The sequence below is a fragment of the Chenopodium album genome, chromosome 5 (genome assembly GCF_948465745.1).
Source record: "Chenopodium album chromosome 5, dcCheAlbu1.1, whole genome shotgun sequence".
In the NCBI taxonomy this organism is placed as follows: domain Eukaryota; kingdom Viridiplantae; phylum Streptophyta; class Magnoliopsida; order Caryophyllales; family Amaranthaceae; genus Chenopodium; species Chenopodium album.
The window spans coordinates 77,980,447-78,002,424 of NC_137838.1; the positions used below are offsets into that span (position 1 = coordinate 77,980,447).

Genomic DNA, 21,978 nt, shown 5'->3' on the forward strand with positions numbered 1-21,978 from the left:
ATGATATTTACATATATCAATGGATTCATAATCCAATGATATTGAAAGTCCATCTCTTTGGATCTTCCGCATGCAATGTTCATTTTCATTCGAATTTAAGACATTTTAGAGACAATTCATATATAGAAATGGTATAATAATTTCTATCATATAGAACTTTGAACCTATTTAGCAATTCAAAACACATTATGACTCAATGAAGCATAGAATAACATTTATTCCACGTTTTTTGAATCTTTGATGCTTAGTCATTACTAACATTGAATGGTGTTTTGATAATGGCAAGAATGAATAACATTTATTTAATTCTAGCCAATAACAAGGTAAGGTGAAATATAGGTTCTACTTGTAAAGTTGCAACTTTTGCTTCCAGACTCGTAGACTCTACTTGTGAAGTAGCAACATTTGTTTCTAAACTTGTAGATTTATTTCTCCTTTAGCCATACTTCTTCATTTAGTTCAACCTCATTCTCAATGAGAGAGAACTAAACAAGACATCCTATGTCCAAGAAGTAGCAATGTGCTAAATCAATTTCTATAATATACTTCTTAAATTGGAACATTTCCATTCTTTTACCTTCCAAGTATATGAGGTAATTTCTAATCAATTGGAATTGGTCCATTTGATTTGAAAATTTTGTTGTTCATAAAAACTTTTAGCATGTAAGTAGTTCTAGGTTTGAGAATTAGCAACTTGTTTGCATTTCTTGGCCTATAACTTCTTAATGCAATCCTCATATATTCCTAAACCTTTCCCATTTGAGCCACTTAGAACACTTCTCTTAGGTTCAAAATGATGCTTTGCTTAACTACTTTAAGCACATTTCATGATTTCGCTAAGTCTATTTAATCATCATCTTAGCAAAATTGGTATATAGGTTTATGGATTATCTTTTAACCTTTTGAGAACGTTTCTCAACTTTATTTTCAATCGAGGAGATTATATAATAATAAAATTAGAACGACATAATACTTATAAGTAAACGCAAAATTCAATTATGTTTAATAAAAATTTAAAGTGCCATAAGCGAATTAAATTGGCAACTTTAAAACATTTATTCAATTTTAATTGATCCCTATTGAATAGAATGATTCCAAGATCCTTTATTTGTGCAATAATTGACCGGACTTTGGCCCTACCATCAACTATTACATTTTCAAGGTGAGTAAACTCTTTACTGATTACAACTCTTTGTAATTCTTGGTTGAATAATTAACCATCACATGTTTAATTATTACCCTTAGCTTCAAGGTTCTAAACTCTTTAGGTAACCTTATTGAGCATAACCAATCAAAAGTGTAAAATTTGTTTTACCCCCACTCCCCTAAGATATAATATGACACCCAGCTTTAGCATGACCCATCATAAATATCGAAAGTTTCATCGGGTTTTTGATTGGAAAAGCTACCTCAATATTACTGGGACCTAGATTCATTATGTTGTGATTAATAGTGAACTCTAGCGCATCATCACAAAACATCAATAAAATCTAACATGCATAATAAACTGAATGCATAAACAAGACATAGCATGGCCCACTAATCCTAAGAAAACCAATAAAGTAAATGCTCCCACTTGAATCATCATGGATCTCATCCACCTTGCTCCTTTGGGCCTTCACTTCATGGGTTTCTTGGATTAACTGCAACCTGTAATTTTACTCTATTCTATCTACTACTTAAATAAAATGAAATAAAATTACAAAAATACTTCATCGGTACGTAGACCGTACTTAGATTACAAAAATACATCACGATGCGCAGATTGTATTTGGCAATCTATTGGGCCATACTAGTCATTATATAGCAGTAAATAATATCATATATTATAAAGTGTCACATAATAAATCACTCATCATGATTTCCTAAACTACAACATCGAATGATCATAATTAAGGAAACATGGCATCTAAATATCTCATATTTTAATTATTGCAATTAGATAATATCATATATTATTCATGACCATCAATAAATATCATACATTATAAATTAGTCATGAGATAGAATCAAATCTTATTTTAATCTTTAAAAGATAAATCATATTTATCCTCAAAGATTATCCTAACAAAGTTAGGAAATTCTATCCTAATTACTAGCCAATCACAAAATTTTAAATCAATTATTATCCAAAAATAATAATAGGATAATCACATTATTCAAATCAATCTTTATCCTTTTGGAATATGCTCAAAATATTCTAACAAACTCTATCCAAAATTAACAATTTTAATTAAGGATAATTATCAAAAAACAACTTTTGAAATTTGATTTTATCTCCAATGTAAAATCAGATTTTATCTTGAAAATATTTTTTTTTTTTAAACAAAATAATTTAATAAAAAACAATTTTATTTTATTTTTTTTTTTTTTGAAAAATTGGGAAACACCGTGACTTGGCTTGCTGCCAGTCACGTCCCAACCACCGCAGCGGCCAGACCAAAGCCTGACCACCGCAGTACCCTACCGCAGCAGCCAGGCGTAGTGCCCAGCCACCGCTGCTCCTGCCGCATCCAGGCCGGAGCCCAGCTGCAGCCGCAGCCAGGCGCGCAACTAGGCAGAAAAGCCCAGCCACTTGCGTATGTTGGCTGCAGCAGGTGGCAGTGGAACAGTTCCATTACGCTGCTGCAACCAGTCCGCCGCCTGCGCCTTCCTTGCTGCATCCTTTTCGACCACCTGGGCAGCCGCCGCGGCCACCTGACGGTGGTTCATCCACCCAGCCACGGCTGCCCCTTCCCAAAATTGTTTTTGTTTTTTTTTGTTTTTTTTTGTTTTTGAGAGTTTAATTTAATTAAACAACTTTTGCAAAATTAAATTAAATTAGGTCTATTGAATTAAAACATAACATTTATGCCTAATTCAATTTTGAAATCAAATTCACAATTCAATTTCAAATCTAGGGTTCTTCACAAAATTAATTCAATTTTAATCTAACTCTTAAATTAAAATATTGATTATACAAAAAAATCATATTTTATGTATCAAATCAATCTAATTAAAATTATGAAGCATAAATTATTCGAAAATCATCAAAATTAAGCACAAAAATCAAAATTTTGGGCTTTATTTCAATTAAAAAATTTCGAAAAAACTAGGGCTAAATTCAGATTTTGCTAGAACAATTGAGCAATTAAATCATATTTAATCATATCCCAAAAATTAAATCTCCGTTTAATATAAAGATTGAACCATAATTAATTATTCTCCCTCCTAATTGAATTAAAATTGTGGACTATCAAAGAATTATAGTCAATATGCGTAAATGCAATAGGCTCTCTGATACCACTGTAGGGAATTATAGGTACTACGCAGCGGAAATAATCATGAATCATATTCATACAGTACCTAATCCCAAGATCTAATGCATAACACATAAAGAACATATAATCGTACCTTTGAAGCGTGATTCCACGTGCGATCGAACAAGAACATTGGGAAATAAAGAACCTCAAGCGTGATTCCTCTACTTGGTCCACGGGCACAGATTAAGACCTCCACTAATGCTAGTTAGTTGCAATTGAACCCTTCAATTGACCTTCTATGGAGAAGTGCGAGCAACGAACCACCATGAACCACCACGAACCACCACACGCGCCACCAAGGTGGCTGGCCGTACAGACGAGGGGAGGAGAGATAAAGCCGTGAGTTAGAGAGAGGAATTAGGGTCTTTGGGATTGGTTGCCTTGATGTCAAAATACACTGTGTGTGAATTATGACTGCTTACAAGCAACCCTAGGCATGGATCTTATTTATAGATATCATCTCTAAATAAGAGCCCATGTCAAAAGCCCAAAACCTAATTCTCATCTAACTATGCTAGCCCAATCCATTTCATGATTAGTTAGTTGCTCATGAGGCCCATTAATGGGCCTCTTACTTGCTTAACCCAATACTCTTGTTGTGTGACCTCATAGGATCCATTCTAGTAGGCTTTAGACTATTTGACTAGCCCAAAGATCATTGATCATAGTCTAGCAACAGATAATGACGACCCAAAAGAACGAACTTATTATCTCCATAATAGTGATCCTTGATATATCTAGTAATTGCACTTATCGAAGACACAATTCCTTCAAAAATCACCCTCAAAAGTTAGAAAGGCTCAAACTAGGGTTCTCATTCACAGTTTCACATTTTCTCAATTGCCTCTCTCTCCGCCGCTCTCTCTCTCTTCCTGTCTCTCTTCCTGTTCTCTCTTCACGAAATTAGGGCTCAAATTCACGGATCTGCCTTCCTTCTTCCTTGAGTTCCTTACGGATCTGCTCTCCTTCATCTTTCTCTCTGTTCGTCCTCCATCCCTTCCATCTCTCTGTCCTTTGTCTCACTCACACCGTCACACGGTTGTCGGCCTTCATCAACCTAGAAAAATCGAAGCACCACAAGATCTCACGTCGTCCACCGCAACAGCAACCGCAAGGCAAGATCTAGCCATCGTAAACAACATGATGGGTCTAATTTCATACTTGATTTTGAATAAAGATGTTCATTTGTACGAAGTGTATGTGATATGTTAATGGTGGTTTCCTACTTTAAAGTATGATAGAAGCATTACAACTTTGCTAGTATTCTTTTGTTTATACATTAGACTAGCGTGAAATCGTGAATGCTTGATAGTTGATAATTGTGGAGTAGTATTCTGCTTGTATTTTTTTTCATTATTAATTTTTTTTTCTTTTGGTACAACTGGGTCATGTTCTTTTCATATATAAAAAGCACAAAACATATATGATAGATTGGCAGACATGTCTTTGTAAATTATGTTGTTTCAATTGCTTATAATTTAATAAAACTCACATGAAATTGATAAAACTCGAAAAACAGGAAGTTTTTAAAGAAAGAAAAATTGACGAAGTTATTAGATCCGGGTACCCTATGTCCCGAAACCCGGGTACCCGAGATATTCGGGTCGGGACATGGGACATATTAACAAGTACCCGGAACTCCGGGTACCCAGGTATTCGGGTACCCGAAAACCCGGGTACCCGGAACTCCGGGTACCCAGGTATTCGGGTACCCGAAAACCCGGGTACCCGGATTTGAACACCCCTATTCCAAACGACATTATATGACCCCGAGATGTATCCCATAAAATCTTAAGGTTTTTCGACAACGGGCCCCGAATCCTCCAAAATTTCTCAAAAAACTTGGATATTAGAATTCAATTTTGGAAATTTTTTTACTGTTTTTCACCCGAAAATAAATATTGATGAAATATTTACCATGGTCCCTATAACCCTCATGGATTCCAATTGGGTGGGTGGAACCATCAAATTTGCCTTTAAACGGCAGATTTACCGATTTACAACTTGCACCGATTTCATTAAATAAAGCCTACCACGAACATTTATTACAACATATAATAATCATATATGGTTCCAAACGGAATTTTATGACACCAAGATGTATTCCCTAGCATTTCAAGACTTTTCAACACCGAGACCTGAAACCTTAAAAATTTCGCAAAATGCGTGGATATTAGTCTTCAATTTTGGAATATTTGACTTTTTTCGCTCGAAAATAAAAATTGCCAAAATATTTACCATGGTCCCTAATACCCTTCGAGAGACTAATTGGCTGGGTGGAACCATCCAATTTGCCTTTAAACGGCTAATTTACAGGTTTATAACTTGTACCGATTTCATTAACTCAAGCCTACCACGAACATTTATTACAACATATAATGATCATATATGATTCCAAAATATATTATATGACCCCGAGATGTATTCCCTAAAATCTCAAGGATTTTCGATACCCAGCCTCGAAACCTCCAAAATTTCTCAAAAAACGTGAATATTAGCCTTAAATTTTGGAATTTTATTACTTTTTTTTCTCCTATAAATAAAAATTGCCGAAATGTTTACTATGGTCCCTAATACAATCCGGGAATCCAATTAGGTGGGTGGAACCATCCAATTTGTCTTTAAATGGCGAATTTATCAATTTACAACTTGCAACGATTTCATTAACTCAAGCCTACCATGAACATTTATGACAACATATAATGATCATTTATTGTTTAAAACAGTATTATATGACCCCGGGATTTATCCCCTAAAATTTCAAATCTTTTCAGTGCCGGGCCCTGAAACCTCAAAATTTTCTTAAAAAGCGGGGATATTAGCATTCAATTTTGGAATTTTTTGATTTATTTTCGCTCGAAAATAATAATTGCCGAAATGTTCACCATGGTTCCTAATACCCTCCGGTAGTCTAATTAGTTGGGTGGAACCATCCAATTTGCATTTAAACGGCCAATTTACTAGTTTACAACTTGCACTGATTTCATTAACTCAAGCCTACCACGAACATTTATGACAACAGTACATATAATGGTCATTTATGGTTTCATACGTCATTATATGATCCTGAGATGTATCTAATAGAATCTCATTTCTTTTCAACACCTGGCCCCGAAACCTTCGAAATTTCTCAAAAAGCGTGGATGTTAGCCTTTAACTAAGGAATTTTTTTACTTTTTTTCATCCGGAAATAAAAATTTCCGAAATGTTTACCATGATCCCTAATACCCTCCAGGGTCCAATTGGGTGGGTGAAACCATCCTATATTCTCTTAAACAATCAATTTACCGGTTTACAACTTGCACCGATTTCATTAACTCAAGCCTACAACGAACATTTATGACAACAAATAATGATCACATATGGTTCCAAATGACATTATATGACCCCGAGATATATTCCTTCGATTTTTGAGGCTTTTAGACACAGGGCCCCGAACATTCCAAAATTTCTCAAAAAGCGTGGATATCAGCCTTCAATTTTTGAATTTTTAGACTTTTTTTTTTTGCCCGGAAATAATAATTGCCGAAATGTTTACCATATCATGGTCCCTAATACCCTTCGGGAGTCCAATTGGGTGGGTAGAACCATCTAATTTGCCTTTAAACGACCTATTTACCGGTTTATAACTTGCGTCGATTTCATTAACTCAAGCCTACCATGAACATTTATGACAACAAATAATGAGAGTATATGATTCCAAACGGCATTAAATTACCCCGAGATGCATCCCCTAGAATTTCAAGACTTTTCGACACCGGGCCCCGAATCCTCCAAAATTTCTCAAAAAGCGTGGATATTAGCCTTTAATTTTGAAAATTTTGACTTTTTTTTCGCCCGAAAATAAAAATTGCCGAAATATTTACCATGGTCCCTAATACCATCCGGAAGTCCAATTGGGTGGGTGGAACCATCCAATTTCCCTTTAAATGACCAATTTACCGGTTTACAACTTGCACCGATTTTATTAATAACACAAGCCTACCACAAACATTTATGACAATAAATAATGATCATGTATGGTTCCAAATAGCATTATATTACCCTGAGATGTATCCCCTAAAATTTCAAGACTTTTCGACATCAGGCCCCGAAATCTCCAAAAATTCTCAAAAAGCATGGATTTTAGCTTCAATTTTGGAATTTTTTGACTTTTTTCGCACGGTAATAAAAATTGTCGAAATGTTGGAAAGGAGTATCATCCTCAAATTTAACAGTTTAATATACTTCCTCCGTTCTTTATTACTTGACCCGCTTTGACTTTTACACTATTCACCACCCCTCCTTTGACCGTATTTGGTGAATAATATGTAAGGAAAAATATATTCATGTATGATCTTTTTGGATTCATCTCAATAAATACTATCATAATATATAACTTTTATAATTTTTACTTATGAAGAATTTAAGTTATTGATCGTTAAAGTTTTGCATTGGCAAGCGTGATAAAAGAAACAGGTCAAGTAAAAAAGAACAGAGGAAGTAGTATATATATTTGTTGTATGGTCAAAGGAGATAATTATATTCCTAAATTATAGACTATAGTTCCCTACTATATCAATAACTATATACTAAAAGACACACCAGCAATAACACGTGTCGTCTCCTGGCGTGTCTTTTAGTTTTGATTTTTTTTTTTGTTTTGGTTAAAATTTATAATTTAATTTTTAATAAGATAAATAAAGATTGGCTAAAATGTAAATTGCCTTAATTGTACTAAATTAATATAGCAAGAGTTTATTTTATAATAATATGACATATATTGGAACTTTACAACCGTGCATTATTGCACGGGATCTAACCTAGTTGTCAAATATATTATAGTCAAAGGAAATAATTAGCTTGATAAAAATTATAATTATCTATTTATAGTTAGTTGAACCCGAATATAACCTGACTTAAATCCGAGAATGACCCAACTTGGTAATGACCCAACCTGATTATAACCCGCAAATTATTGACTTGAACCGAACCCGAGAATGACCCGACTTGAAAATGACCCGACCTGATTATAATCCGCAAATTGTTCACTTGAAACGAATCCGACTCAAACCCAAGAATGACCCAACCTGATTCTAACCCGCAAATTATTGACTTGAACCGAACCCGAGAATTGTCCTAACCCGTTTTAACCCGTGAAAACCCGACCTATTGTTCACCCGACCCAAATATAACCGAACCTGTTATTAACTCGACCTAAACCCGACCCAAACCTGACAAGAAGTACGACCCAGCATGACCCGACTCAAGCATGACCCAACCCAAACCCGACCCGCGTAGGTTATGGAATAAATCTGAATTAACCCGATCCAAAGTGACCCGACATGTTTACCCAAATTGACAGCTCTAGTTTTAGTACCAAAACTACCACAACACTCCACAATGTTTATGGGACCAAAGATCCAATAATTATTTGAAATCCCAAAGGTCCAACAATTAATAAGCTAGATTTTTCTATATTTCGACTTGCATCATGTTATGCATGGCTCATTAATTTAAATTATGTTCCAGTCCAAAGTATGGGCTAAATATTTCCTTTCCCTCTTCAGTTGTATAAAATGATAATAGTAACATAAAATGAACTGATGATTGTTTGTATGAATTGTAAAAATATTCATCATATTTGCTCCCTATACCAGTTTATGCTATAACTAGACTGGTAATTGTTGGAAATTATCTAATATCCTGTTCTTCTCGAAGCTTATCCTTCCATGTCATGGAGAGGACTCCATTTTCTCTGCCTGGGGAAAGGGGGTTTCTTTGACACCCAATCTGCCTATGACCACCTATGGAAAATCTCCCACCCCAAATCTGCTGATACCCCTTTTAGCCACTCTTTCTGGAATCTGAATATTCCTCCATCTAACAAATTCTTCCTGTGGCTATGCCTTTGGGATAGGCTTCCTACAGCTAATCATCTCAACTCCATGCAAATAATACCCTCGGGCTTCTGCTGCTTCTATCCTACTCTATAGGAGACAAGTCTCCATATCTTTAGGGACTGTCCTAGAGCCACTGAAATCTGGAACATTGTCCAGCCTCCCCCTCTAAACTTAAACCTTAACTCCAAGGACCGGTGGGATGCCAACCTCGGAAATGCTAACCTGCATCCTTTCCTTAACCTCCTCTGGAGTGAGTCCTTTGCTCTCATCTCTTGGAGACTATGGCTAAGAAGGAATGATTGGGTGTTTAATAAGAAATCAGTCAGAACCGACATCTGGGCTAAATCTCTTTTGCATCTTGCAAATCAACTTAGTTTCCTGGGTCCCTCCTCCATTCCTTCTGTTCTCTCTTCCAATATCCCCCTCCCATCTTTCACCCATAACCTAAATATCTGTGTGGATGCCTCTTTCAAACCCCAATCTCTGGAAGCCGGTTTAGCCTGTATCTGTAGAAGCAAAGAGGGTCAATGGATCAAAGGAATTGTTGTGCATACTTTTGCTACCTCTGCCTTGATGGCTGAAACTTTAGCCATTATAGCAGCTATCTCATGGGCTGTCTGGGAAAAATGGAAGATGTGCAGATTAGCTCTGATTGTTTGAGGCCATGATGATATGGAAAATTATTATGCTCTTTGCAGGGACCTAATCTCAAACGCAGGAATAGGAAGGCTGAGAAAGGCCCAAAGGAAAGGAGTGTGGGAAGCGGATGTGGCGGCCAAGCAAGCTGTGTTGGATCTACCTCTTTCTTCTAGCAGCCTACATGCTGAGATGTCTATTTTAAGTCCTTTTGTAATTATTCTGCAGCCCCCTGTGGCCCAAACTAATGTCTGTAATAGTTTTAACGCTTCTTTTGGAACAAACTTGTTAACTCTAACTATCAACTTGCTGCTACGCAGCAACCAGTAGGAGCAGGAAGCTCAGAAACTTATCAACCACCTTGACTAACAAGGTGTTTCTGTATTTTTGGCATTAGCCAAGGTTTAAAACTTTAATATATTTTGTCCCTTCCTGCCAAAAAAAAATACTTATATTACATCGCAAATAATAAAAAAATTAGATTCGAGATGACATGTGCAAAGCAAATGAAGTGATATCATCATACTCTTTCCGTTCTTTTTTTATTGCAAAATTAGATATTTTACGAACATAGAACAAAATTCATTTTGTGTATTCAACATGTGCTGGTATCCTAGTATCAGACATGCCACACTTGCTTAATAGTGATAATTAAGCACTAACACTAAAAATTATCGACAAGATTAGTCCCGAGATCTGAATTATAAAGAAGATTAGTCCTGCAAAATCAAATAAAATCTTCACCTCAACACAGAAGAAAAGCAAGTCTCGTGAAGGGGGAATTCAGACACCTTTCACAGATTAAATGTTCACAGCTAGATTTCAGACAATGTTACACCGATACATTTACATTAACCGAAAGCGAAAAAACAGCCGGAAAAAGAAGAAAATAAGAGGGGATGGGGAGTTTAACTAGAAGAACCAGAACCCTATCATACTATGATAGCATACCTCTTGCTATACAAACATCTACTAGGTATACTTTACTACTTACTAGCATAATCTCCTGCTGCTTTATTCTAATATAACCTATTTGATGCCAAAAGATCCATAATTTTAGAAACCTTGAAGCACGATTTTCAAACCTTGCTAATGAATTGAGCAGGCGAGTTTCCACCATTCAGAAAAACGAATCCAGGTATTGGTACGCATGTTTTCTATTGTACTGTAATAAGCTTGCATAAGTCCTGTCCCATATTCCTATATATAAACATTCGTCATCAGGGCTCAAAGATACTCCGGAAATCTCCCCGAAGAAATCGATCTCCTGTCGCTTCTCATAGTTTGCTTTCGTGCTGTACACATGGACAAAATCGGCTGGTTCAGCAGCCACCATAAATTTACCGTCTGATGAAAATCGGATGGATCGGGTAGCGCCCAAGTTTCCTTTTAAGACGGCAACTGATTCCGAAAGCTTCCTCACATCCCAAACTCGGCATGTCTTATCTTGATTACCTGTGGCAAAAACTTGTCCGTCTGGGTGCCAAGCGGTAGCAAAGGAAAAATCGCGATGGCCTTCCACTGTCGAAACAACCTGCCCATGCAATAAACACATCATCATGATAAATTCTCATTTATAAAGGCCCGTTTTCTACATTCACTCTTTTAAGTATTCCCTGGTTTAGGTTTTATTTTGACTTATAAGAACAAATTAACATACATTGGCAGTTGGCCTAGCATGTTGAAAATTATAGAGTACAAATCAACAGCAAGTCCAACATATGTATATACTGAGATTCTTCTTAAAAACAAAACACGTGCACAAATTTGGTATATTCCCTCCAATACTCGTTATCTTTCCACTTCACTAACCTAGTAACCAATTAGTTATTGCTCAGTATACTTCATTTCATACTATCAATAACTTGTAATAACCAATGCACCATTGCTAATCAATCTAATCATAAATACCAACATTACTAGTCAATTTTTATTACATCAAGAGTTGTTAAAATCACGAGGATTAAAGAATCATCCAAAGACTTGGATCATGCATAAAATTTGGATCAAATAAAGAATCAATGGTAGGATTGTTAGGATAGCATGAGAATCAATAGGATCAAGAGTGTATTCTGATTCTAATGATCCTACAACATAAATAAAATGGACGTCTTTTACCAGCCTTGGGCTAGCCCATATAATACTGTAAATAAAAGAAACCATCACTCGGTTATTATTAGAATAAACATGAGAAGAAAAATTAAACCCAACAAATAGTTCTTTGACTTTCTCACTCTCCTAATTTGACAATTTCATGCTACTCCAACCTTGATGCGAAAACATCCAAGATTTCCTTTCTTGATTCATTCTTGGAGCCTTCTTAAAAGTTCTTAATGGTTCTTGGAAATTTCTTTAAGTTAAAGTCTAGATTTTGCTTACAATATTACCTTTCACTTAAAAGGAATTTTTGGTTTCAAGCATTAGGAATTATTTTTACATTTTTCAAAATTTATTTTACAAAATCTAACGTTTAAGAATTCTACTAGGAATTGGTCTAAGTTGGCTCAACGTTTGTTTATCTTTTTAATTTTTTAAAATTTATTTTAGAAAATTCTAAAGTACTTAGGACTCTTAAAGCATATTTGTAGCCTATTTAAAGGCATGGACGTTCATTAATAAAGTCAAGGTTTTGCTGTAGATTAAATTTAGCTTATATGATTGTTTAAAGTTTTGAACCTACATAATAGATTTCCTATTGTTTTAATCAAGTGAAACCTAAATCAAAAGGGGGGTGCCCATACAATCAAAGGCAAGTAAAACCGAACTTAAAGTTGGGTTAATTAGTTTAGTGAGTGAAGCTAAACAAAATTAGACCCTACAAAATTGTGAACTAAGGTGAGTGAAGCCGCAATTCTGATTTAGAACCCTTAAGTGTTGACAAATGAGTGAAGCTTGTTAAGATTTAAGATCAAATGCAAATGTCTTGCTCCCTTCTTTGCAAAGCTTTTTTTTATTTTTTGTATTTGTAAACAAGATCAAAGGCCCCAACATACACCAACCTTTTTTTATTTTTTATATTTGTAAACAAAAGTTTTTTTCATGAAATTAACATGATAGTATGTAGTGTGCATTAATTCATAAAGCTGATTGGTGAAATTCATATGGTGATGAATGTCTAATTGTCTATAGCTAAAAAAAGTTTGCAACCTAGACTTGCAGTTCTTCTGGTTGTGAAATCGAAGTGCATTTGAGATGGTAAATATGATGTCTATTATTTTCTACTTTATATAATATATTCATGGGGTGACTTGGTATCTTCTCATTACTTTAGTTAAAATTTTAATAGGTTCATACAAAGAAAGGCAGAGAGAGGAAATCAATTACATCAAGAAAAATAAACGATTTCGTATTCATGATTTTAATTTGATATTAAAATATAAACATGAAAACAAGTAAACATCCCTAAAACACAACCACCAATTGATTTGGAAGAGTTGCCAGTGATGATGGGTGCATAGCAGAAGTAAAAGAACATGTTCTATTAAATGAAACATGGTTAATTGATCTTAATTGAGCAACAAGGAGATTTGCTAGAACTACAAATTTTAAAAGTAAGTGATATTAATATTGAAGATCAAACTTTGAGCATTGCAACTTTTATGGGTCCAAGTGAATTTGATGCAGAAAATTTTGGTGATGGCAAAAACTGAAAACTTTTAAAATGAGCCAACTACTACAACAACTGATGTTGGAAGTGATGATGTTGAGTATGGAAATGGCCAAATGGGAATTTTAGATTGGATAATAGATAAATATATTGTAAAAAGGATATAAATAAAAAAATAAAAAAAAACTAAGAGCTAAGTGTTCTTTGTAGTTTGTGACTTATTCTATAACTTGTACACTTAATTTTTCAAAAAAAAAATTTAAATGCGAATTTAAAAAAAAATGTCAACGAATCCACAATATATATCTATTTGTGATAAAAAATAAATAAATGAATAATTAAAAAAAAACAAAAACAAAAAAAAAAAACAAGTATTAAGTCTTATTTAATTGAATTAGGTAGGATAGTACAATTTTACAATCCGATCCTACAATTTGATCTTGGAAGCCCTTCCGTAGTGAGTAATTTTAACAGAAAGTAGCCGTTAAATCGGAGGAATATTAAGAAAAAGAATAGATAAACCCAGCACGGGAAGAACGAAGCATCACATTTTTCTTTATATATCTCAACTCAGTTGCTCATATCTACTGTTTTTTCAACTAGAGTGTTATGTCTTTGGACCCTTCAATGTAGCTACATTTGAACACTAATACCTAGGCCAACAACATGCAACTGCCAATACCTACACATGCTTATGCTTATAGGATAAAGGGCACTGTTTAAACCTTTAATGGCTAGGCAACTAGGCAAAGATACGGCCCCTTAATTCTATCTAAGAGAATAGTCTGTCATACCTTTCCGCTTTGCGAATCAACTAGCAACCCGTCGACATGATCACCCACGACAGCAATAAGTTTCCGGTCAGGGCTAATTGATGTGTGCTGCATCAGTAAAAAAAAAATTACAGGTCAGAAACACTAGTAGCCAAATAACTGCAAAATACAACTCTAAATTAACCTCCATGCCAACCTTCAAAAAAAAAGGAGAGAATAAAGAAAGAAACAGAACTTAACATTGTTATATTTATGCTATGAGTATAATTTGAGGTGAGTGACAGAAAGAAAGAAAGATAAGCTAAAAGTATGAAAACACTCACATTTACGGGCCAAGGAAAACGGAAGTGGCTCAAGTGCTGAAAACTCTCCATATCATACAGTCGTATTCCACAATCGTTATTTGAAGCCATAAAATGATAACAGCCACTGCAAAAAAAATTCCAAACAGAAAAAGTCCTCTTTCAATAAAGATTATAAAAAAATAGCCACAGCACTCATTTATCATGATTTCATTACCTCAAACTGTTGTATATCTCAACTGCGTTGGTGATAGCATTGTCATCGTATGTTGTCCGGGCACAAAAACTTATTCCTTTTTTATCAAGACGCTGCAAATATAATCAAGTCAAAACAACATTGATTCCATTATATAATCAATAAAGATTCTGGAACACACCAAAAGAAAAAAGGAAAGAATAACAAATGTATAAATCCAATGCCCTGAAAGAGCATAAGGATACATTAGAGTGAAATAAACACAAACAATGCAAATAGAGTGCCCCTATAACAAGAGCAACCAATTCAAATACCCCAAATAGCTGATCGCAAAATCTGAGTCCCATGGTATAAAAACTCGGCCGTTACGTCACAAATCGCCCAAGACGTAACGGATTTTGAAGCTGCCATTCCGATATTTACGTACAGCACGCTGCTTTACAATACTCTGCGATTTCGGTTGATTAGGCAGTTTTAAAGTGAAAATTGACCGTATCAAACGTTACCAGCGAATATCCGAAGAAAAAACAGAATTTTAAGCTCTCTTGACATTTTTTCCGGCGAGGGATTTGAATTCTCCATAAAAGTCGAGTTCTTTTTAAATAAAATGTGATACAGCTGGTTATCAAACATCACTTTTTATCCGCTTTTCAAATTGACCTGACCCCACTGCTTCTCTTTCCTTCTGCTTTTTTCTTATTTCACATCCCACGTGACCCCCCATCCCTTCTCTTCCCTTTTTTCAATTTACCAGGGCCCCACACTCAAAAAAAGGATTTTAATTTTAAAATATAAAGAGGGGTATAAGAATACATAGTAGTAAAAAGGGAAATACGGTGGTATACTCGGTGTAAAAAATATAAGATTTTCAAAATTTAAGAGAAAAATCATTGTAAAATACAGAGTTTAAAACTTAAATATAATTTTTAATTCTTACGCAACGATCCGCGATCAAACGCATCAATTCCGTTACCGAATCACCAACCGAGATCGCGACTGAAACCACATTTTCATACTATGAATCTGACTACAAGGCTATGTCACTCAGAGTCTTAGACTCGCTTACTTGTGTCAGTGTCTCAGACTCAGACACGAATGTCCAAGCGTCACAAATCCAATCACCAGCTTTTTTTTAAAAAAAAAATCTTCATGTTTATGGTCCAAAATGAAGTGTGTTCATAACAATGTCAGGGTGTCAAGTAACATAGCTACTAGGCTAATTCTTTAAAAAAATAAAAAAATCAACTCTTTTTTTTATTGAATAAGAAGATGATGTTGATATTCTAAAAAAGGAACTTAACTCACGCTTATAATTTGACTTTCTACTTAGAAGTGCTAAATTGTCAGCATATATGCTTTCAATTTGACCTTTTACGTGTGGTTTCTTGTTCCCTCTAGGTTTCTCCTTGGGAGGGTGTTTTCCTAGTTTTTGCAAGGGTTTTCCCAGTCTTTTGGGTTTTCTTTCAATCTACTCCCTTCTCCCTTTTTTTCTCCTTCATCCTTCTCTTCCCCTTATCTCCCTTGTGAATATTGGTAGGGGCTACCACTGAATCCTTAATCAGTGGTAAGCCCCAAAATCCCCTTTTAATTGCTTATAATAATAGATCTCATCCTTACGATGGTCTTGATCAGTGTAGATGATTTCTCTTTTGCCATCGAAAGTTGTAATTTTTTGGTGGTGATTCGTGCGGCGTTGAATCAGTAGTCAGATCAACAACTACAATTAATTGAATCGGTTTATGTTCAGTTCAAAAACTCCCAAAGATCGCAAAGCCCCCTCGTAGAAGAAAGCTGCAGAGGACAGCGATTCAAGAGACGAGGGTATTCATCAATGTCAATTCTCACTCGTGCTCGTAGTTCTACAGAATTAGAATTGTTATTTGATTCAATTTTCATTGTATTAATCGTTTCTAATCTCTTTTGTAGATGTCGTATGGCTTCTTATTAATGAATTGATCTTCCCTTCAAAAAAAAAAAAACTAAGCTATGAAGTCCTTTTTAAACATAGGTTCATGATGTTAGAAAACTGTCCACACCAATAACATGTACAGTCATATAGAGATAACTCTGATAAGTGACAATTCAGTTTATGAAAAGCAAAAGAAATCAAGTATCGCAGTAAAAAAATAAAAGATGCAAATATACCTTGCACACTAATTCTCCTTGGAATCCCCCAGCAACCATGAGTTTGTCTTTGACTGCTAGTGTACTAATCTGAGTTTGGGTAAAACCTTCCACCAAGCTCCCTTTGTGTTTCTGCAACATCAATCAACAAAGAAAGCATTAAGAATTACAGATCAGCCAAGGACTCGTGGAAGAAGCTTTAAAGGCTGGGGGTATAGAAAAAAGGATAGAGGGCAAAAGTACAATCTCACAGTATGATACTATGGACATGAAAATATTAACATTATTATGCAGTAATATTCCCCCATACAGTTTTATTGTATAAAAAAGAATAAAAAAAAAAAAAACATAAATAATAAAAACACACATTTCAAGACAGGAGAGAAAATACCTCATTAGGGGACACATGTCCAGCAAAATTAACAACCTCTGATAAGCTTCGAGTCAATGATGACCAATGCATCACTTGGTAGTTGGACATGAGATACACATCATGTTTTGAAGTAGCCCAAACAAGATTTCTTAACTGCAAATAGATGAACACAACAATGTCAAACAGTGATACAGCTCCAACAACATGCAGATTATGATAACAAAAAAATGAGATCAAAAGACTCAACAGCATTCACAAAACCTAGTACTAGAACAACATCTGAAACTGATAGCAATTGACAAGGATCTAAATTAATCTTTATGTGGGTGAACGATTATAATTATCAACACAAAGCCTCGCTAAATTGAGTAATGCACTAACTCTGAAAATCATACACAATATTATTTCTAAGGGTGCATTATCTACCTGATTTACACTTATCAAAGCTTATTAAGACTTATTTAGAAAGTTGAATTTAAGTAGCACTTACTTTTTCCTAGACTTAACATAAAAAAAGCACAAATTTTTCTTAAAAACTGAAAACAAGTTGACCAAGACACATGGTCTTAAAGGACGCATAATGCAAATACTCAAATTTGACAAGAAAATAACTCGATTTAGCATTCACAATGGTCATAGACAGTAACATCTAACAATAAAACACAATGGAAGTCCCCCGACTCCTAGCATGTATCAATATCTCATCACATTCTACACTTTAGTTTCCCTACATTTGAGAAGTCAACCACCTATTAGGCATAAATATTGCTATTTTTTATTGCCAATTGATTTCGGAATCGATCAGAACGGGCTAGGAAGTGATCTCATAGGCACAGACAGACCATTTTAAATTCAAATATACAATATATTACACGGGTTGAAAATCTAGTTGGCTTATTTAGATTTATAGCTTTCAGTCTTGCACCTAAACACTTTAATCGTCTGCCTAGTCCCACTACGGACAATTGATTACCTTTAAATTTACTCATTATTTATGAGAATTCAAACGTAGAGGCAGAATCTTGAGATTTCACACATTGAAGATGAGTATAACAACTTTATAAATCTAGGAGTCACTTCTTCAACAGTCATACAATTTTACTTCACAGCCTAACATAAGCTTAGAAGTGGCCTACATCTCACTATCTCAGTGTATTCCCTTGGGCACAAGCTATGAGCCTAGGCAAACTTCCAATCCAAAATTAAACAGCATGAAGAGGCAGAGAGAGAGAGAGAGACTATGACACGAATGAGAAAAAATTGCACAGGTACTAAGATCCTAAACCTTATCAGAGAAAACAAATGGGAAGTCTATCAAATAACTACAGCATGAATGCTTTAAAATTCCAGGCAACAGTGCTTATCAAGGCCACTATCATAATATCCGACGAGGGAAAAAGGCCTCTGCCAAGTGAAAAGCTTAAATCCTACTATTTTGCAACATATAACACAGACAGAAAGAACACATTTGCAACAACAATATATGGTAATGTAAAACTAAACTGAATTATCTGTTTTTCTCACAGAATCAATACAGAAATCCAGAAAGCTACAAACCTGAAAATGTAGAATTGTAGGCTTAACCAATCTTGAATTGTAGAAGAACTCATAGAAACTTCCGCCTTTCTCCTTTGACTTCCATTCCTAATCACACCAAGTAAGTCAACACACAAAATTCCGAACAAATATTTATTCATTACACACTTCAAGGCAAGTAACCAACCTTGTCTATGGAGTCCCCAGAAGATGGGACATTCTCATAATTCTTGTACTGTTCTAGCCTAGTTAACCTGTATTTCTCTCTTGTTATGTTCAATCTATCCCATGGAATACCCTGAATGTCTTTCCCTTGTCTAGCACTGGCAGCCGAGGTATCTGTCACCTTCGTAAGCTGCTAAATCATATCAAGCAGGTAAGTTTCAGTACCATGAAGAACAATACTTGAAATCGAGAAAGAACTGCATTAAAAGCTAATACTATAATCAAGCTTCTACACTGCTTATTGAATCACATGAATAGAGATACTACATACCGCCTCATACTCATCCATTCCTAAATTGCCATCATCTCTAGCATAAAACTCCCCATCCACTTCGTCAATGAATTCAGGAACATCCTGCTCATCAGCCATGTAGTCGAACTCGTCGACTTGATGTTCAGACATGATTCACCTACACATGAATGTCTTGGCATTAGCATAAAAAGCTTGAAATTTAGAATTCATGCATAATTTCCTACCTAAACCCTATGCTTAAAGCGGAATCAACTGCTCTATCACTGAAATATAATATATACAAAATTCGCAATAACTCATCAAATAATTAAATCAAAAGTATCAAAAATCAATTAGCAGGCAATCACTAAACCCCTAATCTTTATACTGTAGAAAAATCAATTGCCAACAAAATAAATCAATACTAGATCTTCTATGGATCTTCACCCACCAAAAAAAATTGAAAATTTAAATCTAAAACAGAAGCAAAATTCAATAATTCTCAATTAAATCCAAATCTAAACAACACCCAATTCAAAACAATCATAACCCATCTATCAATACTTGAAGCCGTACAAAAAAAACCCAAAACCTAGTAAAATTGAAATCCCAAATCCCTAAATCATACCCTAAAATTGCAACCAAAGAACAACCCAGAAAAGAAATTAGATAATAAACCCACAAAACATCAAATCAAATATTATTAATTTATTATAAACATAACATAATTAAAAAAAACAAAAAACAATAAAATAAACCAAGTATGAATAATTTAGAAGATGTAGGAAAACGACATCACCTTTTAATTAATTAAATTTTAAGACAGAAGAGCAATCTGGAAAACTCTCGTTCTCCTTCAACCTGAATATCTTTCCCAAATATCAGATACTATAACTTATTAAAGGGGAATTTTTTTTTTTTTTTTTTTTTAGAAAATTAATAAATTAATTGAATTTCTACAAAAAAAAAAAAAAACCGACTTTATTGGGTAGTGGGGAAAAGAAAAACTAAATGGGCCTTAAAATTTGGGGAAAAAAATTGAACGCAAAGACTCGGATGAGTCAACTCAACTCGAAAAGTAATGTGTCCCCAGAAATAGATAAATGGGGTTGTAGCATTAAATTGATTTGATAAGTGAATATCAAGGTTAATTAGATTTGAGAAATTAAATTTGGATTTGGCAAAGCAGATTTTGTGCAGAGAGGATGAGTTGTGAGGGAGGAGAGAGAAACATAGAAAAAGACAGATTGTGATGCGACGGTAGATCCCGATTTTTATAAAAACACTATTATACCAAGTGTAAATAAATTACTCTATTTGTCTCATAAAGATTGTTTCATCGTATTGAAAATTTATACTAGTAAAATTTTGATTTTTTCCATTTGTTAATGGGAATAATATAGTCACATGTGATCTTACTAATATTATTATTATGATTAAGGATCTGTTCACTTAATTTCAGTTCAGTTTAGTTCAGTATAGCTCCAATTAGTTTAGCTTTTAATTTCCCTCTCACATTAAATATTCATTTCAGTTCAGTTCAACTCCAATCAATTCAGTTCATCTTAGTTCAGTAAATGTGAACATGCCCTAAGGGTTTAATTTGCTCACATTTATTGAACTGAACTGAATATTTTATGAGAGAGGGAAATTAAAAGCTGAACTGAACTGATTGGAGCTTAAATGAAACTAAACTAAACTAGAGTGAACATGCCCTAAAATATTGCTCTTACTATTTTTTTAGGAAAATGCGAGTAACTATTTAAAGAGTAGTGTTTAGGATCTCTACCTAATAAAAAGCTTAACAAAATATTACGAGTATGAAAAGAGGCAGAACAATAAAAGACGAACAAAGTGTTAATAATTTTACGTGGCCTAAAAAAAAATGTTAATAATTTTACATAATATAGATTAGTTGTAGGGCCTGTTCTCACTGACTAAACTCGGCTGAACTGAACTGAGTTGAGCTGAACTAAACTGAATTGAACTGAACTGAAATGAATATTTTATAAGAGAAGGAAATTAGGAGCTGAATTGAACTGAACTGAATTGAACTGAATTGAAATGAATATTTTATAAAAGAAGCTAAGGAAATTAGGAGCTGAACTGAACTGAGCTGAGCTGAACTGAACTGAACTTAGCTGAACTGAATTGAACTGAAAATAAACGTATGAGAGTCATAACTTATAATCTCATACGGAAAATTGCTTTTTATCGACTTTCACAATTTATTATTATTATTATTATTACCTCATTTTCAAATTATTTACAACGATTTGACGTAAAATTATTTTAAAAATATTTAATCATTACACATAATTTAAAATAGAGGTACTCCTAGTAGTTTTAATTATCCTTACAATGTTGTGAGTTTTACCCTATTCATTTTTTGTTTTAAGATTCATACTCTAATTTAACTTTGGACTAATTCTTCAAAAAATAAAAAAAAAATGGAGTACTATCGATGATTTATATAAAAGAAAAATTATTAGAGGAATTATATATATGAAATAGAGAGCTATATATATATATATAAAAGCATGAAATATACTCTTGAAATTTGTATAAAATTAGGAATTCAGGATAAAAATACACGTAAATTAATGTAATTAGTGCTTATATTTTTATGACTTCCTAACTTTATACATTCTTTAGTGTATATTTAATATTTATATGAAGCCTAAAGCCCTAAGGGCATGTATAGCATTTTCCTTAAAAAAAAAATAGTTGCCTATTATCACAAGCGATTTAAAATTTAAAAAGAGATATTAAATTGTAAATGTGTCGACT

At 34.2% G+C, this 21,978-nt stretch overlaps 1 protein-coding gene across 2 annotated transcripts; it reads right to left on the minus strand.

The window, feature by feature from the left end:
* Positions 1-10,591: 10,591 nt before the first annotated feature.
* LOC145632400 (putative WD repeat-containing protein C2A9.03) lies at positions 10,592-20,434 on the minus strand. 2 transcript variants are annotated; one of them, XM_081684766.1, is made up of 10 exons: positions 19,988-20,434; positions 19,228-19,366; positions 18,919-19,089; positions 18,753-18,839; positions 17,214-17,348; positions 16,844-16,954; positions 14,720-14,811; positions 14,524-14,629; positions 14,222-14,308; positions 10,592-11,354 (listed from the first exon to the last, which is right to left on the minus strand). In XM_081684766.1, exons 2-10 carry the CDS (start codon positions 19,357-19,359, stop codon positions 10,941-10,943), a joined length of 1,335 nt encoding a protein of 444 aa, XP_081540892.1. In that variant the 5' UTR covers positions 19,360-19,366; positions 19,988-20,434; the 3' UTR covers positions 10,592-10,940. The 2 variants fall into 2 exon arrangements, with proteins under 2 accessions (XP_081540892.1, XP_081540893.1); XM_081684767.1 differs by having other exon boundaries at positions 18,919-19,086; positions 19,988-20,433.
* Positions 20,435-21,978: the final 1,544 nt, after the last annotated feature.